Genomic DNA, 17,008 nt, shown 5'->3' with positions numbered 1-17,008 from the left:
AAAGCCGGCTATGACACTGCGGTGACTCAAACAGCAGCAAAGGCTGGAAAGAGAAGATCAATGTTTCAGAAATATGATTTTGTGATAATAATTCCAAGAGCTAAAGATTACAGCGACACGACTGCATTTCACATTTCCTCAGGTTTCACTGTATCTGAATGTCATGTTTAACTTGACAAAACTCAGTGAACGGCTCTCACTGAAGCATCTGGAAATGAGTGTGTTTACTGAAGATATGATGTTGAAGACTGATTATTCTACTGGGATAAAACAGGCTAGTAAAAATAGAAGAAATGTTCTTTTTGTCACTATCATATGCTGGATTAAAAGCCGGAGTATGAAAGAAGATCTTAGGTTTTCAAACATTTTTTACTGCAGCTTCCTGTTTATTGCATGTTATCATGTCAAATATTTCTCATAAATGTCCAGCATTCAAATAATGAATACATGAATGAAAACTACAAGACAATTTCAAACTAAAAAGATAAAAAAATTGTATTCATATTTTGAATAAAGCGCATGTTTTTTCTAGTCCTGGAAACTGATTGGTCCTTCAAGTGCACTATACTAGTGGACTAATGTAGGGAAGAAGGAATGAGGGTATGAGGTGATTTCAGACACAGCCGCTGTCTGTATGAATGAATGAGTCACTGAATCATTCACTCCACTGATTTGTTCAAAAACACTGATTCATTCAGGAAGAAAGCTAGTGAATGTCTGCATCTGAAAGCACAAACTCTTTGAGCCTGTGCTTCTTTTGAATAAGTAATTACTTCACCACAGTTAAAAAAGTATGTTCTATATAGTGTAAATGCCATTCATGACTTGACTTTTTTTTTTTCACCTGCTGTTTTATGAATACTCTGAATTCTGACATATTGCATATCCGAATGCTTCCTTTGTCTTTATGAGTGAGTCTTTGAATCATTCACTCAACCAATTTGTTCAGAAAATCTGATTCATTCAGGACTGAAACACTGCTAACACTACCCAGTGTTACAACAATTCTGTTATGAATTATCACAATGGAAATTACATTTGTATTTAAATCAACATTAAAATCAAAGTGACTTATTTGCATGTTCCATATACTTTAATGATTCATCAGTGAGGTAATTCTACAGAAAAGAATGCTTGTCTTCATAATCAAAATGCAATAACTTGGTCCGCCTCTGAAATGACCTTCCTCTTCAGCGGATGCAGCACAGTTATATTAACCAGTAATCAGACATTGCATTGTCTTACTATGTGCAAATTCCAGCCTGTTCTGGTGTGAAACACCCACATATTTTATTTCCAGTCTTTTTTTCATTGGTATTTGTGTAGGACAGCATAGATTAATAATCACCAACTTTATCTAGTTAGTGGCACTCAGCATCAGGACCAGGAGAGCAGATCAAGCACATATTTTTACATTTAATCCAATCAATTCCTTATGATAAAATCAAAACTTTACATTTTCACCTCAGTGAATCTAGACCATTTACAGAAGTAGCAGTTGACATTGGTGTAGTTATCTCCGACTCTCTTACTGTGATGTGATCCTCTGGTTACTGATGAGAGAAGGAATGGAAGGACATCAGACTGTGGTTCTTATTCTGTTGCCATCAGATATGAAATGCTTAATGACAATAGTTCAAGAGCGAGCTGAATTGATTAGCATCTCCTCATCCACATGTAGAATTAACAAATGTCTGGTTGGACTTTCCAGCTTTCGGTGGAATTTTGACGTGAGTTTTTTCCACAGCATCTCTCTGTGTCGAGTTCTTTTCCACTCTACGGTCTCAGAATGACTCCCTTCAGACGTCCAGGACAGCCGTGTGGTCTCCGCATGTGGGCCAAAGATGTCACCTTCACCCACAAGCACCTCGTGAGAGCCAGCAGTCCCACAGGGTCACGCTCCACCAGACCTGGTCAAACGGTGCGACCGCCAGTCAGATTTCAGGCCCGGCTCACGCTATGCCAGCGCTGAAAGAAGGCTTTTCCTTCAGGCTGAGAAACCAGAGAAGTTTCTGGAAACGCTGGATCACACTGGCTCCCTGTGTGCTTCAGGGATGTGCTACTGCAACCAACACGTTTATGTTAATTTGAGGTTTGCATTTATGCATCTGGACGCTCTGAGTGTCTATACGGCTGTGGGAGTGACTTATGTGCTGCATACAGACAGGAGGATCATTTAGTCGTACAATAGCAGGAGCTCATTCATCAGGAGCTGCTGTACAGAACATCCGACTGTGCTACAAAACACACAGTATGTTATTGCTCTGAATGATTAAATAAAGAAAAAGGTATGTGATGTGTGCATTTAACATGACGCATTTATCAAGTGCAGCGTTTGTGCTCCAGTCATGAATGATTCTACTTCTGCTACTGCACTACATGATCAGACGCACCACTTTCATCTGACCAGGAGTGAGTCTTTTCATGCCAGACAGGAGGAAAACGCCTAGAAACCACCAGAATGACCAAAAATACACACAGTGGCCGCATATCAAGTGGCCAGAGCTCCCTTTAGTCATTCTTTAAAAAATATTGTTATGAAAAAAAGACAAATTAAAGAGAAGAACCTATAAACCCTTTTGCCTGATTTTTTTCTCCATTTATATGGCAATAAACACTCCGTAAAGATGCATTAAAGTTGTAGTGGTGGCGTGTTATTGGTCTCTTGGCTGTTTCTTGGTCTATTTGATCAGAAGCTTTGATGGATGGACCATCCGTTCAGTTTTTTAGACCGCAAACTGACAACAACGCAAGTCTGGATCCTTCTCTTGATTGCTTCAGGTTTCCTGACAAGTTATCAAGAGTTACTTTGTATTTCTAAAAGTCAGTTAAAGAAAAATGAATGAAAAAGAATGGCAAGTTTGATTCAAAAGCCTTTTGTAGCATATGATTATGGCAGCAATGAAACCAACTAAACTACAGTTCCATGCATTGAAGAAGCAGAAGCTTTTATTCAAAACTGAAGTCAGTTAAATGTCTGCACAGAGAACATGTGCATTAGCCAGTAGCTGGACTGATGGAGGAGAAGGAAAAACACACAACAACTACAGACATGTGGCCCGTTTCCATCCAGCGGTTCCTCTTACACACTTTCTCCATGCACTGCCGTCTAGAGCCCAGCAATGCTTCTCATTGTGCTTCTGTGCTCTGTTCTTCTGCTCATATAACATCTATAAAGCCAACAAAATATACCCTGGTTCCTCCAAACAGAAGACGTGAGGTGGGAGAAACTGTGGTGTATGGACGGCTTTATTTCACCTAAATGTGTATTAAATACATGTTTGAACGTTTCTAGAGACTTTTTCTTTGATCAAAATGACAGAATGACGCACATTATTTGGAGTTGAATGCACTACTGTAATAATTAGAACATTTAAACAAAGCTTCCGATGTTAAATCAAAATCTTGTTACATTATGTTCTCACTGGAAAGCTCATGATGCATCGAGAAAAACTGATATCACTGAATTAACCTAAATACATTCATTTATACCAACAAAGCTTATTTTTATGGGTTAAATCATGTAGAAAAAGGTAGCAGTTAGATGTACCACGTTTTGCCGTGTAGTCATCACAGATGTTTTTATGATTTATTTCTAATCATGAAAAACCCTGTCAAACATCTTCTTGTTGTGGATATGGTTTGCCAAAATGTGCTTAAAGTATGACACTAAGAAGACTGAAATAAAGTTTAATTACAAAATGGTGCTGATACACTTTCATTTGTCCGTCCGTCTTCAGTCGATGGGTCTGATCATCATACGCACAGACTTCATGGAGTAAAACCCCCCTCCATAATCGGCCCAGAATACGCCGTCCTGAAAGCGGCTGCGATAGACTCCTCCAGAGTACCACACGCCGTTCAGATTGGCCTGACCGCAGGCGCTGTACCACCAGCCAGCCTTGTGGAAATGAGCACAGTTACCTGAGAGACAATCAACAACCAACATCTTCTCTCAATTAATGCATCTTGATTTAAGAATGTTTAGATATTTGCACTGGAAAACAAGACTTATTTTGTTGTTGTCCTTGTAAACATGTCAGTCTGAATGACGTACCGTGTGTGATTCAGTTTGAATGACCCACAGTGACCCAGGGTTTATCATGACACGCCATTAAAGGGGTCATATGATGCGATTTCAAGTTTTCCTTTCTCTTTGGAGTGTTACAGGCTGTTCGTTAATAGATAAGATCCCTAAAGTTGCAAAGACTAAAGTCTCAAACTCAAAGAGATATTCTTTATAAAGTTAAGAGTCAGCCACGCCTACCTAAAACGCCTCGTTCTAACACGCCCCCACGTATCTACATCACGATGTGGGAAGATTTGCATAACGCCGCCCAAATGTAGGGGCGTAATATTTCCGTCACACGCTTGAGGTATTCGGTACAACGCACTGGATAGCTGGCCAATCAGAGCACACCTCGCTTTTTTAGAACGATGAGCTTTGTAAAAATCGACGCGTTTCAGAAAGGCAGGGCATAGAGGAGAAACAATAATGTACAGTATGTGGAAAATAATGTGTTTTTTTAACCTTAAACCGCATAAACACATTGCATTACACCAAATATACAAAATAATGTTCTTTTTAGCAACGTCATATGACCCCTTTAACCATCTCACGTGTGGTGAAGGATCACCTGAGAAGGCGTCATTGTCATGGTCCAGCGTGGTGAACTGTTTGCCGTTATGGCTGCTCAGTGAATCCCCAGCGTTGCCCTGGTAGGTTCCCAGACGCAGACGGTACGCCTGGCTCTCGGGCTCCAGGTGGAAGCTGCTGTAGGCTGCGTAAACCTTCTTCCCCATCCAGTCCTCCAGCTCCACCAGCAGCTTGTAGTCTTCCTGTTTGCCCAGGTTATAGATGTTTTCCAGACCCAGCCAGTGTTCACCATCCACATCACCAAAGCCTTTCTGGAGAAAAAGCAAAGAGAGCTGAACACAGCGATTTACAGCAGGCACTGTTATCATTACCACCGCATTGGCCTTTGAAATACTGGAAATGCAAAGTAACTTCAGGCTTCTTTGAACAACAGGGTTTTGGGCTGATGAGGGACGTTAAAGAAATCCCTGCTGATTTCAGCACATTATTATTATTTCACTACAGCAGTAAGCATGCATGAGTTCAGTTACAGCGCAAACACACCTGCAGCAGCTCAGCAAGCGCTTTGGCTGCACTGAAAGTGTGTGACGCTGAGGTTTAGGAGGCTTCACTGTGTCTGTGTCTGTGTGTGTGTGTGCATGCGTGTGTGTGTGTGCGTGTGTGTGTGTGTGTGTGTGGCTCAGAATGAAAGAACCACTGACACACGGGCATGAGTGCAATCAAAACAAACGGACACGAGGTGCAAATCCTGAAAACCAGATCCAGCTGTTTAGGAGCTCCATCACTTTTACCTTACTAGTGTTCCTCTGAGACACATTCTCCAACAACGTCAGTCTGATTCTCTGACAAACATGTGTGAATCGCAGCTCATAGAGACATGGTCCAATTCATATAATCCTTTCATTTCTGTATAGAGTGCTGCAGGGATGAGGTATTTTTGTAGACCAAAACCTGGAAACCAGTTGCATTTTAGCACTTCCAGTTCCATCGTCCTGAAGTCAATGGGTTTTTTGAATGGGTTTTTGGTTAAATGCCCGAAATACGGTCTGTGTTTAACACAAGTTTAAGATATTTCCATGTTTTATTCTACGGCATAAAATACATCAGTAATACCTGCTTGTGTGTGTGTTTTTTAAACTTCAGAGGTTGTTGTCACATTAAACACCATCATGCCAAACACATTAAATCATCTACTCACTAGTCACTTTCACAGCCTCGTTGTGTTTAGAATCAAACTATTCTAACTCACACTTTCAGAAAGAGTTGTTGAATTTTAATGGTGGTGACGTCAAAGTCATGTGACTGTGGTATAGTTTGTTTCCCTTACGAAACAAAATATATGGGAATATACTGCAAAATATGATGCAATATATTTCATAATACATTTCCATATATGGGAAACTAGTGCTTATATTTTTCAATATTCTGCAGTATATGCACTGACCATGTATGGCTATTGATACATATTAAAAATATTTAGAAATTAAGACAAAATAGCATTACATGTAATATTCATAAAGTATTATCCTTTGTTGTGCACATATATTCCACATACATGTTCCCATATAAATGTGAATGTATGCACACACACACACACACACACACACACACATACACACATTGACAGAATGAGTTACAGCAGATTTCTAGTTCCCAGCATGCTTTGCTTCTGACTGTTAAAGGAGAGTAAATCTTAAAATTAAGAGATCTGTTAGTGTTTAATGTTCTGTTATTTTGTTGAATTTAAAAGGGTTTCTGGTATGTCTGAGTTTGTGGGGTAACTGTTGTGCTGAAGAGTAGAGTCTGTGGATAGGCTGACGATTGGCCGAACACTAATAAGACTATATATTACTTTATATTGTCACATATTTTTCAAAATATGAAAGTGGCTATTCCTTATGTATTGTTCAATATATTGTAATATATTAACACAATATATTATTCTGTGTACTTTCAAAATACCATTCAATTTTGAATATTGATCATTCATATATAAGGAAATATATTTTCTTTGCATAAGGGTTATAGCCTACGTTTAGCTTTTTACTTCTGCCAATTGTATTTCAGCCTCAAAAAAGTTATTCTTTTGTGAAGATTATCATGATGCACAAGCAACCCAGGCTCATTGAAAATGTGTGCTCATGGAGATATTTCTGCAACACCGATCTTTCTTATTGCACGTTTCGTGGCAGTTTCAAAGTGAAATGTCCAGTGAGTGGCACTAAAACGCAGGTTCAATATATGACCGTGGCCCTGTTTTTATTATGTTGGTTCGGGCACGTATTGCGGCGGTTCAGAATTCACTAAAAGGTTAATGCTCTATCGTGTTGGAAAACAACATTCCCACTACAGCAAACCCAACCCTAAACTTACCCGATAATGTTAACGAATGCAAAAGTGATATAAAAACGCATTCGTTGATGCAACCGTGCTATTTTAACTTCCTAATACGTGGGTTTGTTGAACCGTACACTGTAAAAAAAAAATTCCGTAAAATTTACGGTAAAAAACGGCAGCTGTGGTTGCCGGAATTTTACCGTTAAAAATATGTGGTTGCCGGAATTTTACCGTAAAAAATATGGTAGCAACGTTTTAGGTTTTACGGTTTTAACTTAAATTTACAGTTAAATACTGTAATTTCATTTACTGATATAATGTTAATATACCAACCTATTGAAGTACTGAAATCTGGTTGTACCTTTGTAATACACTGATAACCACCAAAAGCAGGTGGTGATGAGAAAGTCACAGAATGAACCAAAGCCCATCACAAGCAGCTTTTAAATAATAATATATATAGAAGGTGCACAGTGTCATTCACACAAATACTAAACACCATCATGGTAACCCACATGAAACTGAAATAATGCAATAAACATTAATTAACATTAGGTGTAACACACAACCCTAATATATATATAAGAAAAAACTAAGAAGAAACATAGTTATTTCAACCAAAAAAAACATCAAATTTGAAATGTAACGCAGGGAATTCTGAGAATGTCAATTTACGGTTATTCACGGTTATATCTTTTTCACTTCCAAAAACGGTATACTACTGTACGGTATTTTTACAGTATTTTACCGTTAAATTCACAGTAATTTTTTACAGTGTAGTTTCACAGGATTCGCTTCACCGCAAGTGCAACACCGTATCGGGTGAGCTACCAAGCAAACCTACTGCATTAGAAACTCATACATATGAAGCTGTATATGTGACGCTAATGTTCAAAAGTATCAGTTTTCAAATCTTGCAGCATGTTAAAATTGTTGAGGTCATAACATAATATTGTGCAAGAAATTGTGTGAAAATTAGGCTTTCTTAATCGAAACTCTTGTCCTGTAAATCATAATTTGTGTGAAAAGGAATAAAAGTTTTACTGCCTCTGGAAACTGTAGCGAGTTGTACGTACAGGTACGTTTTTTGAGTTTTGAGATGTAGATAGGAGCATGTATTTCCAATGAGCCTGGGTGGCGAACAAAACATGTAACAATCATAAACTTTTGTTGGTCACAGGGCTTATTTTCTGCAATAATCCAAAAGCCAAAGGAAAAATCCTACTGGGTTTTTGTCAAGGGAACCAGAGTAATGCAAACTTATGGTTTTCCTTACAAAAATGCGTCACCACTGGAGCACTCTATTGCTTTTCAATATTCTCCAAAGATTGCACTGTTATTCTGCCATGTGCTTTTGTTTCATTTTCATTGGAATATTGGCATTTATCTCTGTGTTTTTGATGACAAAGTCATCCGTTACTGAATCATTCAAAAGAACTGGTTCAAAAGAGTGATTCATTGTGAATCAGACATCGCTACCTTATAGCTGTCCCAGTTCCTGAAGAAGTTGACAGATCCATCTTTCCTCCTCTGGATAAGCGTCCAGCCGCCTCTGTCTACATCATGCTCACACCAGGCCTGTACAGGTGTCTCCGTCCCGTCCGGCTTCAGAAGATACGTCCCGCTGGTGGAGTGTCCAGCCTGCATCGCCTGAAGACAGTCCCGAAATGGACCTCGAGACACCAGCACACACAAGTGAGTGAACGCACACCGCTGATGAGCAATGAGCATCAGTAAAGCTCTTCAGTGCTGACATATGTCTTCAGTTATGCTCTTCTGCCTTTCAGATAGTCCTTTTGTTCTCTGTAGATTACCGGATACCTGTGTCTATAAGATTAGTGGCTAACAAGTGAGAGAACTAATAGTAACAGGCCTATAGTTTAAATGTTTTTTTTATATTTTTTATTGGGTCTGATTAGGCTTTTGTACATTATATATCGCACATTTCTGCTCTTGATTTACATTCATGCATTTGGCAGATGTTTTTATCCAATGTGACTTGCATTGCATTCAAAGTATACATTTTATTAGTTCTTGCTTTCCCTGGGAATTGAACTGATGAACTTGGCATTGCAAGTGCAGCGCTCTACTGTTTGAGGTACAAACCTCCGCAATTACTTTTTAATGACTGATTATTGTGCAAGTCTTAGAAAACTAAACTTGTGAAAAGTTTCTAACATCAAGTAATATTATGCATGTTTTTCACATTTCACAAATGTGAATTTTATAGCTCTTACCATTCAATTCTGTATTTGTATTATTCATTTTCAGGCATGATTTAATGTTTTCATTATTTACATTAAAATGTATGCTATATTCTTCCAACCAACTTCTAATCCTAAACATAACTGTTGGAAACCTTCTTGTTTATATAATAATTTATATATTATATATTATACAGTTTGCAACATAAATATGTTCATCTAAATATGTTAATATAATCTGTACAGCTAAAATAACTGGAAGTGACGAACACCAAAAGCCTTGCACATTCAAGTTACAAATGGCCGTGCATAAAAAAAAAGATGAAAAGACTATTTAAATTAATAATAATAATAATAATGGGTCTAGTCTTTACACCTGTTTGTTTCAGGTTAGAATCAGGTCTGATGGATTAGAATTGACTAGGTGGCGCTGTCACAAAAAAACTAGGGTCCTAGAAATGCAGTCCTCAAACTGCAGCCTCTGGTATTTCAGGATGATTCTATTGCATAAATGTTGTTACAGAGGAGGCTTCCGTACCGCCTCCTCCTCGCCACCAGAGGGAACTCTCTCCTGAATATTAACTTTATCCATTCGGACTCCAGTTCCCATCATGCCTCATACCCGGGACTGATTGCACGCACACACCTGCATTGAATCACGCACACACATATAAGCCAAACACTCACAGCTACTCACTGCGAAGTCTTGATTTGCCCCGGCTGTCACTTCTGAGCGTTAACCCTGTATCTTGCCTTTTCGTTTGACCTTGGACTGTTTATGGTATTCTGATCTGTCTCTGCCTGCCCCGACTTGGATTGTTCTTCTACTGTGTCTGTCTGCCGCCTGCCTCGACCTCCTGCCCGTCCCACGTTTCTGTCTCAGCCTAGCCCACACTGTTGTATCTACTGGTGATTGACCCTGTCTTGTCTGGTTACGCAATAAAGAACGCTGCAAATGGATCCCGACTCTGATGATGATTCGCAACAAATGTGTCTTATTCTTTTAATATGATGTATTTGGTGTGCAAACGAGTGTTCATTTTCAATGCAGTTTAGTGACACAAATGGAAATGACAAGAGAGTCTGTTGGCAAACAATGTGTAATGGGTTCATTACCCTCCAGACTGACATTCCCCTGAGGAGGATGCTGCAGGTCCAGCAAGCCTCCTGTGGGTGCCGGAGCCGTCCTGGGACTCCTGTCCTCTGGAACGGGCCAGCCTTGACTCCTCTGGATCTCATTAGAGAAGCGAGGCACGTACACGGGGATGTTCTCAGGCACGACCTGCACGAGAGGCGGAGGCAGCGGCTCTCGTCTGTGATTCCCGTACACCTGCAGGCATCGCTCCTCCAAAGCTGCGATCAGCAGCGACTGGTTATTGACCAGTGCGGCCAGCGAGGAGAAGCGCACCTCCAGCTCCCTGTAGAGGGCAGACAACCGCAGCGCCTCTGTCGTGCTGTTGAGGATCCGTCCCTCCAGCTGCACCAGCTCCAGTGAATTATCACGCTTGCGAATGATTTCGTGCAGCAGCTGCATGTAAAGCTGTGTGACGCGGGAGTTCATGTTGCGCGACTCTTTGCGTAAAAGTTTCATTTCATTGACCATGTTTCCATCCACGTCCACGATCATCCGGAGTGTGTCCATTTCACGTCTCTGCTTGGTCAAGAGCTCCCGGACATCAGCTATGTCCGACTGCGTCACACGCTCTTTATCTGGGAGAGAAGGGCCCTGGCTGGCACAGATCGGCCCTGTGATCTTCTGCTCTGGGACCAAGAATGTATAAGAGCACTTTCTCGGGGCCCCATTGGCTGCATCCTCTACAAGCCTCCGCTTTCGGCTCAGGACGGGCCCTTTGTATGCACTCTTGCTCCGTGCACATGTGAGGATGCAGAGAAGGACGCAAAAGATCCAGGCATGAGGACTCATAGCAGCAGAGAAGAGATCTAGCCCATGAACTCTGAGACAAAACGAAAACATATAGTCATATAGTCTGTAGTTATGGTGCTGTACAACTGTGGCTCAGATTTGATAGGGTTGGACGGTAACACGATAATTACTACTGATTCATCATTACACATTTCACTCAAAAAAAATAGGTGTTTTGAACAATGTTCATGCTATGTTTTCCATGCAATGACAACACATTTGTCAAGCTCCAAAAATGGGGACTTGTGCTTACAGTCTATTGATTCTTTAATTTTAACACCAGTCCAACTGTGGTCTAACTTATAATTTGGGTCATACACTAGATCTTGTGGTTTTCAATTTCAGTTTTGGAGGTTATTGAGGCATGTATGTTTGACCACTATACAGTTGTGTTTGAATCTAATTGCTCTCACCCTTTCTCTCAATTAATCCACCAGTTCCTAGCCTTTACGTTTGTCTTGTGTCTTGTACTTTAACAACTATCTCCTCCTATTAGTTGTCTGTCTCATTTCCAACCTGTATCTTTAACCAAGTTTGCTGATGCAATCTAAATGTTCTGGCTCCAAGTTAAATATTGTTATTGTTGGACATTTATAAAGTCTTTTTAAAGATGTTTATTCTACTATTAGTCTTAGGGTGTAAGCTGTAGTAAACAGCTCTCTAGCCAAAGGCTTTGTTCCAGCTAGTTTTAAACATACAATTGTGCAACCTCTGCTTAAAAAAACTCAACTTGATCCTGCAGCAGAAAGTAAACTACCCTTTATTTCAAAGCTTCTGGAAGAAGTATTTTTGTCTTTTTTGAATTCTTTTAACATATTGGTCATTTCAATCTGGTTTTAGATCCCTACATAGCCCTGAGTCAGCTCTGTTAAAGGTCACAAATAATATTTAGCTTGCTCTGGATATTCTTCACTAACGTCATATGGTAGGTATCTAGGGCACTGCACAGGATTTGCTTCTTACCTTGAGAACAGCACCTTTTCTGTAAATTTGGGATTTTTTTCCTTCATCATCTGCTCTCTTATTGTGTGGCATGCCCCAGGGATCCGTTTTGGGACCTTTATTATTTCCCTTTATATGCTTCCTTTTTGACTACATTCTTCAGGAATATAATATTGTTTATCACTGTTTACCTTCCAGAAAGGCCAGACACTACATTTTCATTTAATGTCTTGTTCAAGTGCATTAAAGATATTTAGAGTTGGATGGTGAATGATTTTTCACAGCTAAATGAAGATAAAACAAATGTTTGATCTTATGTTGTTCCTAAAAGCCCAGTTAGGCAAGGCAAGGCAAGGCAAGGCAAGTTTATTTGTATAGCACATTTCATACACAATGGTCATTCAAAGTACTTTACATAAAATAAAATAAAAACAATAATCACAACAATAAAACAAGGAATTTAAAAACTTTGAAAATTATTTTTGGGGATGTGCTAATCGCCTTCCTGATATTATTGATCTTTTCAGAAAAGAAGGAAGCAAACTCATTGCATTTGCTGTCTGAGAGCATTTCACTGGCAATCTGACTTGGGGGGTTTGTCAGTCTCTCAACAGTAGCAAAAAGAGTGCGAGTGTTGTTTAAGTTACTGTTTATAAGGTTTGAGAAGAATGTCTGTCTAGCTTTGCCTAGTTCCACATTGAAAGCATGAAGGCTGTCTTTATATATGCTATAGTGGATTTCAAGTTTCGTCTTCCGCCACATCCGCTCAGCTTTTCTGCAGTTAGGTCCACTCTAAACCAATTTACAAAAACCTTGGAGTGATCTTTGACTTCTTTGACATGACATCTATTGCGAAATTAAAGCATATTCTGTCAAGCAAAGATTTGGAAATAGTCATCCATGCATTAGTAATCCATTACTGTGATTCAATCTATATCATCTCGCTCACAAGTTGTTAAAAATGCAGCCTCAAGGCTTTTGACATGGTTTAAAAACAGGGACGATATTTCCCTTATATTAGTGTTCCTCCACTGGCTTAAATTAAGGGTTAAATTCAGGGTTGACTAGGCTAGAGCGCTCTGATCTTCTAATTATTTCCGTCTAACTGTTCCACATTGACCACTTTGGATCAGGTTGTGTCATTTTTAAATGTGCTTTATAAATAAATGTTGTTGTTGCTGTTTCATATTCAGTCAGTCAGATTTATGAGAAGCAACAGTGTTTAGCGTCATTAACACTGGTGTAAGTCTGAATATGCTCAGGCACAAATGAGATCTGACAGCTGTGGTGGAAGGCGGGATTTTTTGTTTTACACACAGAGACTTCTTCACACAACATCTCCTTTTGTGTTTCACAGAAGAACAAAGCTCATATGGGTGACATACAAAGCTCAAATCACGACAGGATGTTTATTTTGACTATCTGTGTTTGAGGGTGGATTTTAGTGCCCAAACAGTTTTGCAGACTACATTCTGTGGTTTGTTTACCTGTCATGCTACACTCCACCTCACAGCTCAGGGTTAGGTGAGTTTGCTTTCCATCTCATTAGTGGCCCAGTGTTTCCCTTCTCTGCCCCTCAACCCTGAAAGTTTGGGTTTCTCTATAAGAAACTGAGTGACTCCTTCAGCATGCATATGGATTGGAGTCATTTAAAAGTGGAAACTTGTCTTCAAAAGGATTCATAGTTCATATATGTAATATGTAATGTTTCAGTGCTGAATGCTGCTTCATTTATAAGAATTAGTTTTTAAATGTCAGTAATGATTTAGCATCTTTAATGCAGCTTTGCTTTGAAATGAATTTAAAAAGCATACAAAAATTTTTTTTTACTCTGAGGGTATAGGTTGACTGAAGTCTTTGCCAAATAAAATGTAAAGGATTTTCTGTGCAGGAAATGAGAGAAGCGATGTAGTTGCATGTATTTGACACGAGCAGAACTGCAGACTGAAATAGAGCAGGACTGGCATGACTGATGACAAACACTGAGCAGCATTATTCCTGTGGTTTGGTGAAAATGTTCAGGACTAAAGGCTGCTTTAGTTTTTTCCATTATGTAAAATGCTTTGGCAGCAGTCTGTGCTCTTTCACAATGTCAGGAAAACAGAAGGAGTGAAGTGTTCTGTTACCATCTTGGGTCAAAGAAAATAAGTTAGGTCAAATTTTCTGTCCTGGGGCAGTAAATCAAAAGCTTCTTAGCTCATATGAATACATAAACTACTCAAATATTGCTCAGGTATGAAAAGGTTGAGTCTCAAAAGCTTTAGTAACACAATCATTAAGGATGTTTTGAAACCTAATTGCTGCTGAATTGGGAGAATCAGTTTTGGGCTTGTGTGGATGTCAGCGGCACAGCACATATGGGGTGGATATTACAAGACTTCTATAAGAATATGAGCCAAATTATTTACAAAATTCACCAAATTCACAACACTGACACTTTTCAGACTTTAACATTGTTTACATTAGTTGAATTTGACAGAACACTGATGGAAAGTAAACTATGATTCCACCAAACAACACAAGATGAAGAATTTCAGAGGTTTTGCAAATGCCACTTTTTGCTAAATTTAACAATACTAGAATGCAAACAGACTCCCAAACCAAGACAAAGCATTGGAAAAAATAAAAGAAATAAAGCTCCAGTCACTGACCTCTGCGTTCTGTCTGTCAGACTGACGATCCTCCGTCTGTTGGAGTCTCTCCTTCTGCAGATGAGCAGCAGATGCCTGCCTCTTATACTGCTCTGTGTGTGTGCGTGTGTGAGTGTGTGTGTGAGAGAGAGAGAGAGAGAGAGAGAGAGAGAGAGAGAGAGAGAGAGAGAGAGAGAGAGAGAGAGAGAGAGAGAGAGAGAGAGAGAGAGAGAGAGAGAGAGAGAGAGAGAGAGAGAGAGAGAGAGAGAGAGAGAGAGAGAGAGAGAGAGAGAGAGAGAGAGAGAGAGAGAGAGAGAGAGAGAGAGAGAGAGAGAGAGAGAGAGAGAGAGAGAGAGAGAGAGAGAGAGAGAGAGAGAGAGAGAGAGAGAGAGAGAGAGAGAGAGAGAGAGAGAGAGAGAGAGAGAGAGAGAGAGAGAGAGAGAGAGAGAGAGAGAGAGAGAGAGAGAGAGAGAGAGAGAGAGAGAGAGAGAGAGAGAGAGAGAGAGAGAGAGAGAGAGAGAGAGAGAGAGAGAGAGAGAGAGAGAGAGAGTGTGTGTGTGTGTGTGAGAGAGAGAGAGAAAGAGAGAGAGAGTGTGTGTGTGTGAGAAAGCGAGAGAGAGTGTAGGTTTAGGGGTAGGGTTGGTGTAGGGCAATAGCACATACAGTTTGTGCAGTATAAAAACCCTTATGCCTATGAAATGTCCCCATAAAACATGGAAACACAACATGTGTGTGTGTGCGTGCGTGCGTGTGTGTGATCAAAAGAGGCTGAGCAAAGATCTGCCCTTATTGCTGTTCATTTCTCAACAAAAGTCATGAGAAAGAAACTGACCTATTATGCCTCTTCATCTTCTTCTTTCAGAATGTAATAATAATGATAACGAGTGACTATGAGGAACAGAGTGGAGAGACAGTGAGGGTTAGCAGACCAACCTGCATCTTCTGATCAACCTCCAGAGAAACAGGACAGCGTTGGGTTAGAACATTAGCAAAAATCAGGACCAGTCCAGAGGACCAGTCTAATGAAGACAGCTGTGTTTTTCATCTTTAATGACAGCAGCGGGCTGCTTACAGACACTCATCCCATCACACGCCTCCCTCTGCAGTATTCAGACCTTTTCTCTGCACACACCCCTCATCATCAGAAATCTTCATTCCGGATTAGCTCACTGAAGCTTTGGTAATACAGACTTAAGCAAATCAAAACATCCAAAGAGTTGGGATCTCATTGAGCAGCTTTTACAGCCCAAGAGCTTTTCCAGCTGACGCGGTTACACTATGAAGACGTAACCGGACCAGAACATATACACCATAACAACATAACTAATGTGAGTTCATCACAATGACCAAAATTTCACCGTCACCTTTATCTTTATTAACTCGCTGCACGCACATGACTACGTTTAGCTGGAAATGTTCTAAACAGCAGCTACGCGAATTATTTTCCATTTGTTTTCTGTTTCTACCTCAGGATGTCCAGATAACCAGAGATGACAGCAGATGCAGACTGGATCCAGCCTCTCATGAAGATTTCAGATGACCACACACCTGAGAAGAGATGATGCTGACACCTGCGACGACTTCAGACGATGACAACTCTCAATCAACATACAAAATGCCCACATTTTCCTTATATTGTAATTATGACCAGAACACGTACACATTTAATTGTCATTTCTGCCATATGAACAGGGCACCTCTGATAACAGATCACTCTTAATTGTTATGTACAAACATGCATTTTCTGTAAAATTGCTTTGAAACTGTATGTATCATGAAATACAAATAAACATAAAATGAATTGAGTTGAACACTTCTCAGCTCAAGCTGTTTACCTTGAAATCCTTACAGAACTGATAAAACTCAAACATTTCATTCTCTGTAAAAAAATTAAATTATAGTTATAACAGAAATTATAATGGGTTTAACAGTTATAGGGAATTAATTGTTTTTAGTTTAGGAACAATTACATATCTGTAATGAAAGTCATTATAAACACCTAAGTTCTTATAGAAATTGGCCAAAAATGCACTACTAAACTCCAAACTAAAAGACATGAAAACATGAACAAGAAACACAACCCAAAACACCACATTACAACTGCATTCATTTATTAATCAACATTTATTTAACATTTATAAAGAGCAAAGATACGTAAACAGAACGATACAGAGATTTCTAGCACTTCTAGTAATAGTTCTTGTTCAAGAAGATGAGCATGTGAAACAATTTTTATTTTGGTAAATTTATCTGATGATATTGACAAGTTGATTAAAAGTGTGTACTTTTAAATGAATCTCTTTCTTCTGTGTGTCACAGTAGTACAACTTTTTAAGATTAGATATGTAGATACATATAGTGTGTATATTTCTGC

At 39.5% G+C, this 17,008-nt stretch overlaps 1 protein-coding gene across 2 annotated transcripts; it reads right to left on the bottom strand.

Annotated features, from left to right (window-relative positions):
- Positions 1-2,977: 2,977 nt before the first annotated feature.
- On the bottom strand, positions 2,978-15,603 carry angptl1b (angiopoietin-like 1b). Of its 2 annotated transcripts, XM_016530604.1 has the most exons (6): positions 15,568-15,603; positions 14,656-14,709; positions 10,255-11,093; positions 8,414-8,607; positions 4,638-4,908; positions 2,978-3,924 (listed from the first exon to the last, which is right to left on the bottom strand). In XM_016530604.1, exons 3-6 carry the CDS (start codon positions 11,060-11,062, stop codon positions 3,737-3,739), a joined length of 1,461 nt encoding a protein of 486 aa, XP_016386090.1. In that variant the 5' UTR covers positions 11,063-11,093; positions 14,656-14,709; positions 15,568-15,603; the 3' UTR covers positions 2,978-3,736. The 2 variants fall into 2 exon arrangements, with proteins under 2 accessions (XP_016386090.1, XP_016386091.1); XM_016530605.1 differs by lacking the exon at positions 2,978-3,924 and having other exon boundaries at positions 4,642-4,904.
- Positions 15,604-17,008: the final 1,405 nt, after the last annotated feature.

This window comes from Sinocyclocheilus rhinocerous, unplaced genomic scaffold, assembly GCF_001515625.1.
Source record: "Sinocyclocheilus rhinocerous isolate Xijiao unplaced genomic scaffold, SAMN03320098_v1.1 scaffold4319, whole genome shotgun sequence".
Lineage (NCBI taxonomy): Eukaryota > Metazoa > Chordata > Actinopteri > Cypriniformes > Cyprinidae > Sinocyclocheilus > Sinocyclocheilus rhinocerous.
This window is presented reverse-complemented; position numbering and strand designations above follow the sequence as displayed.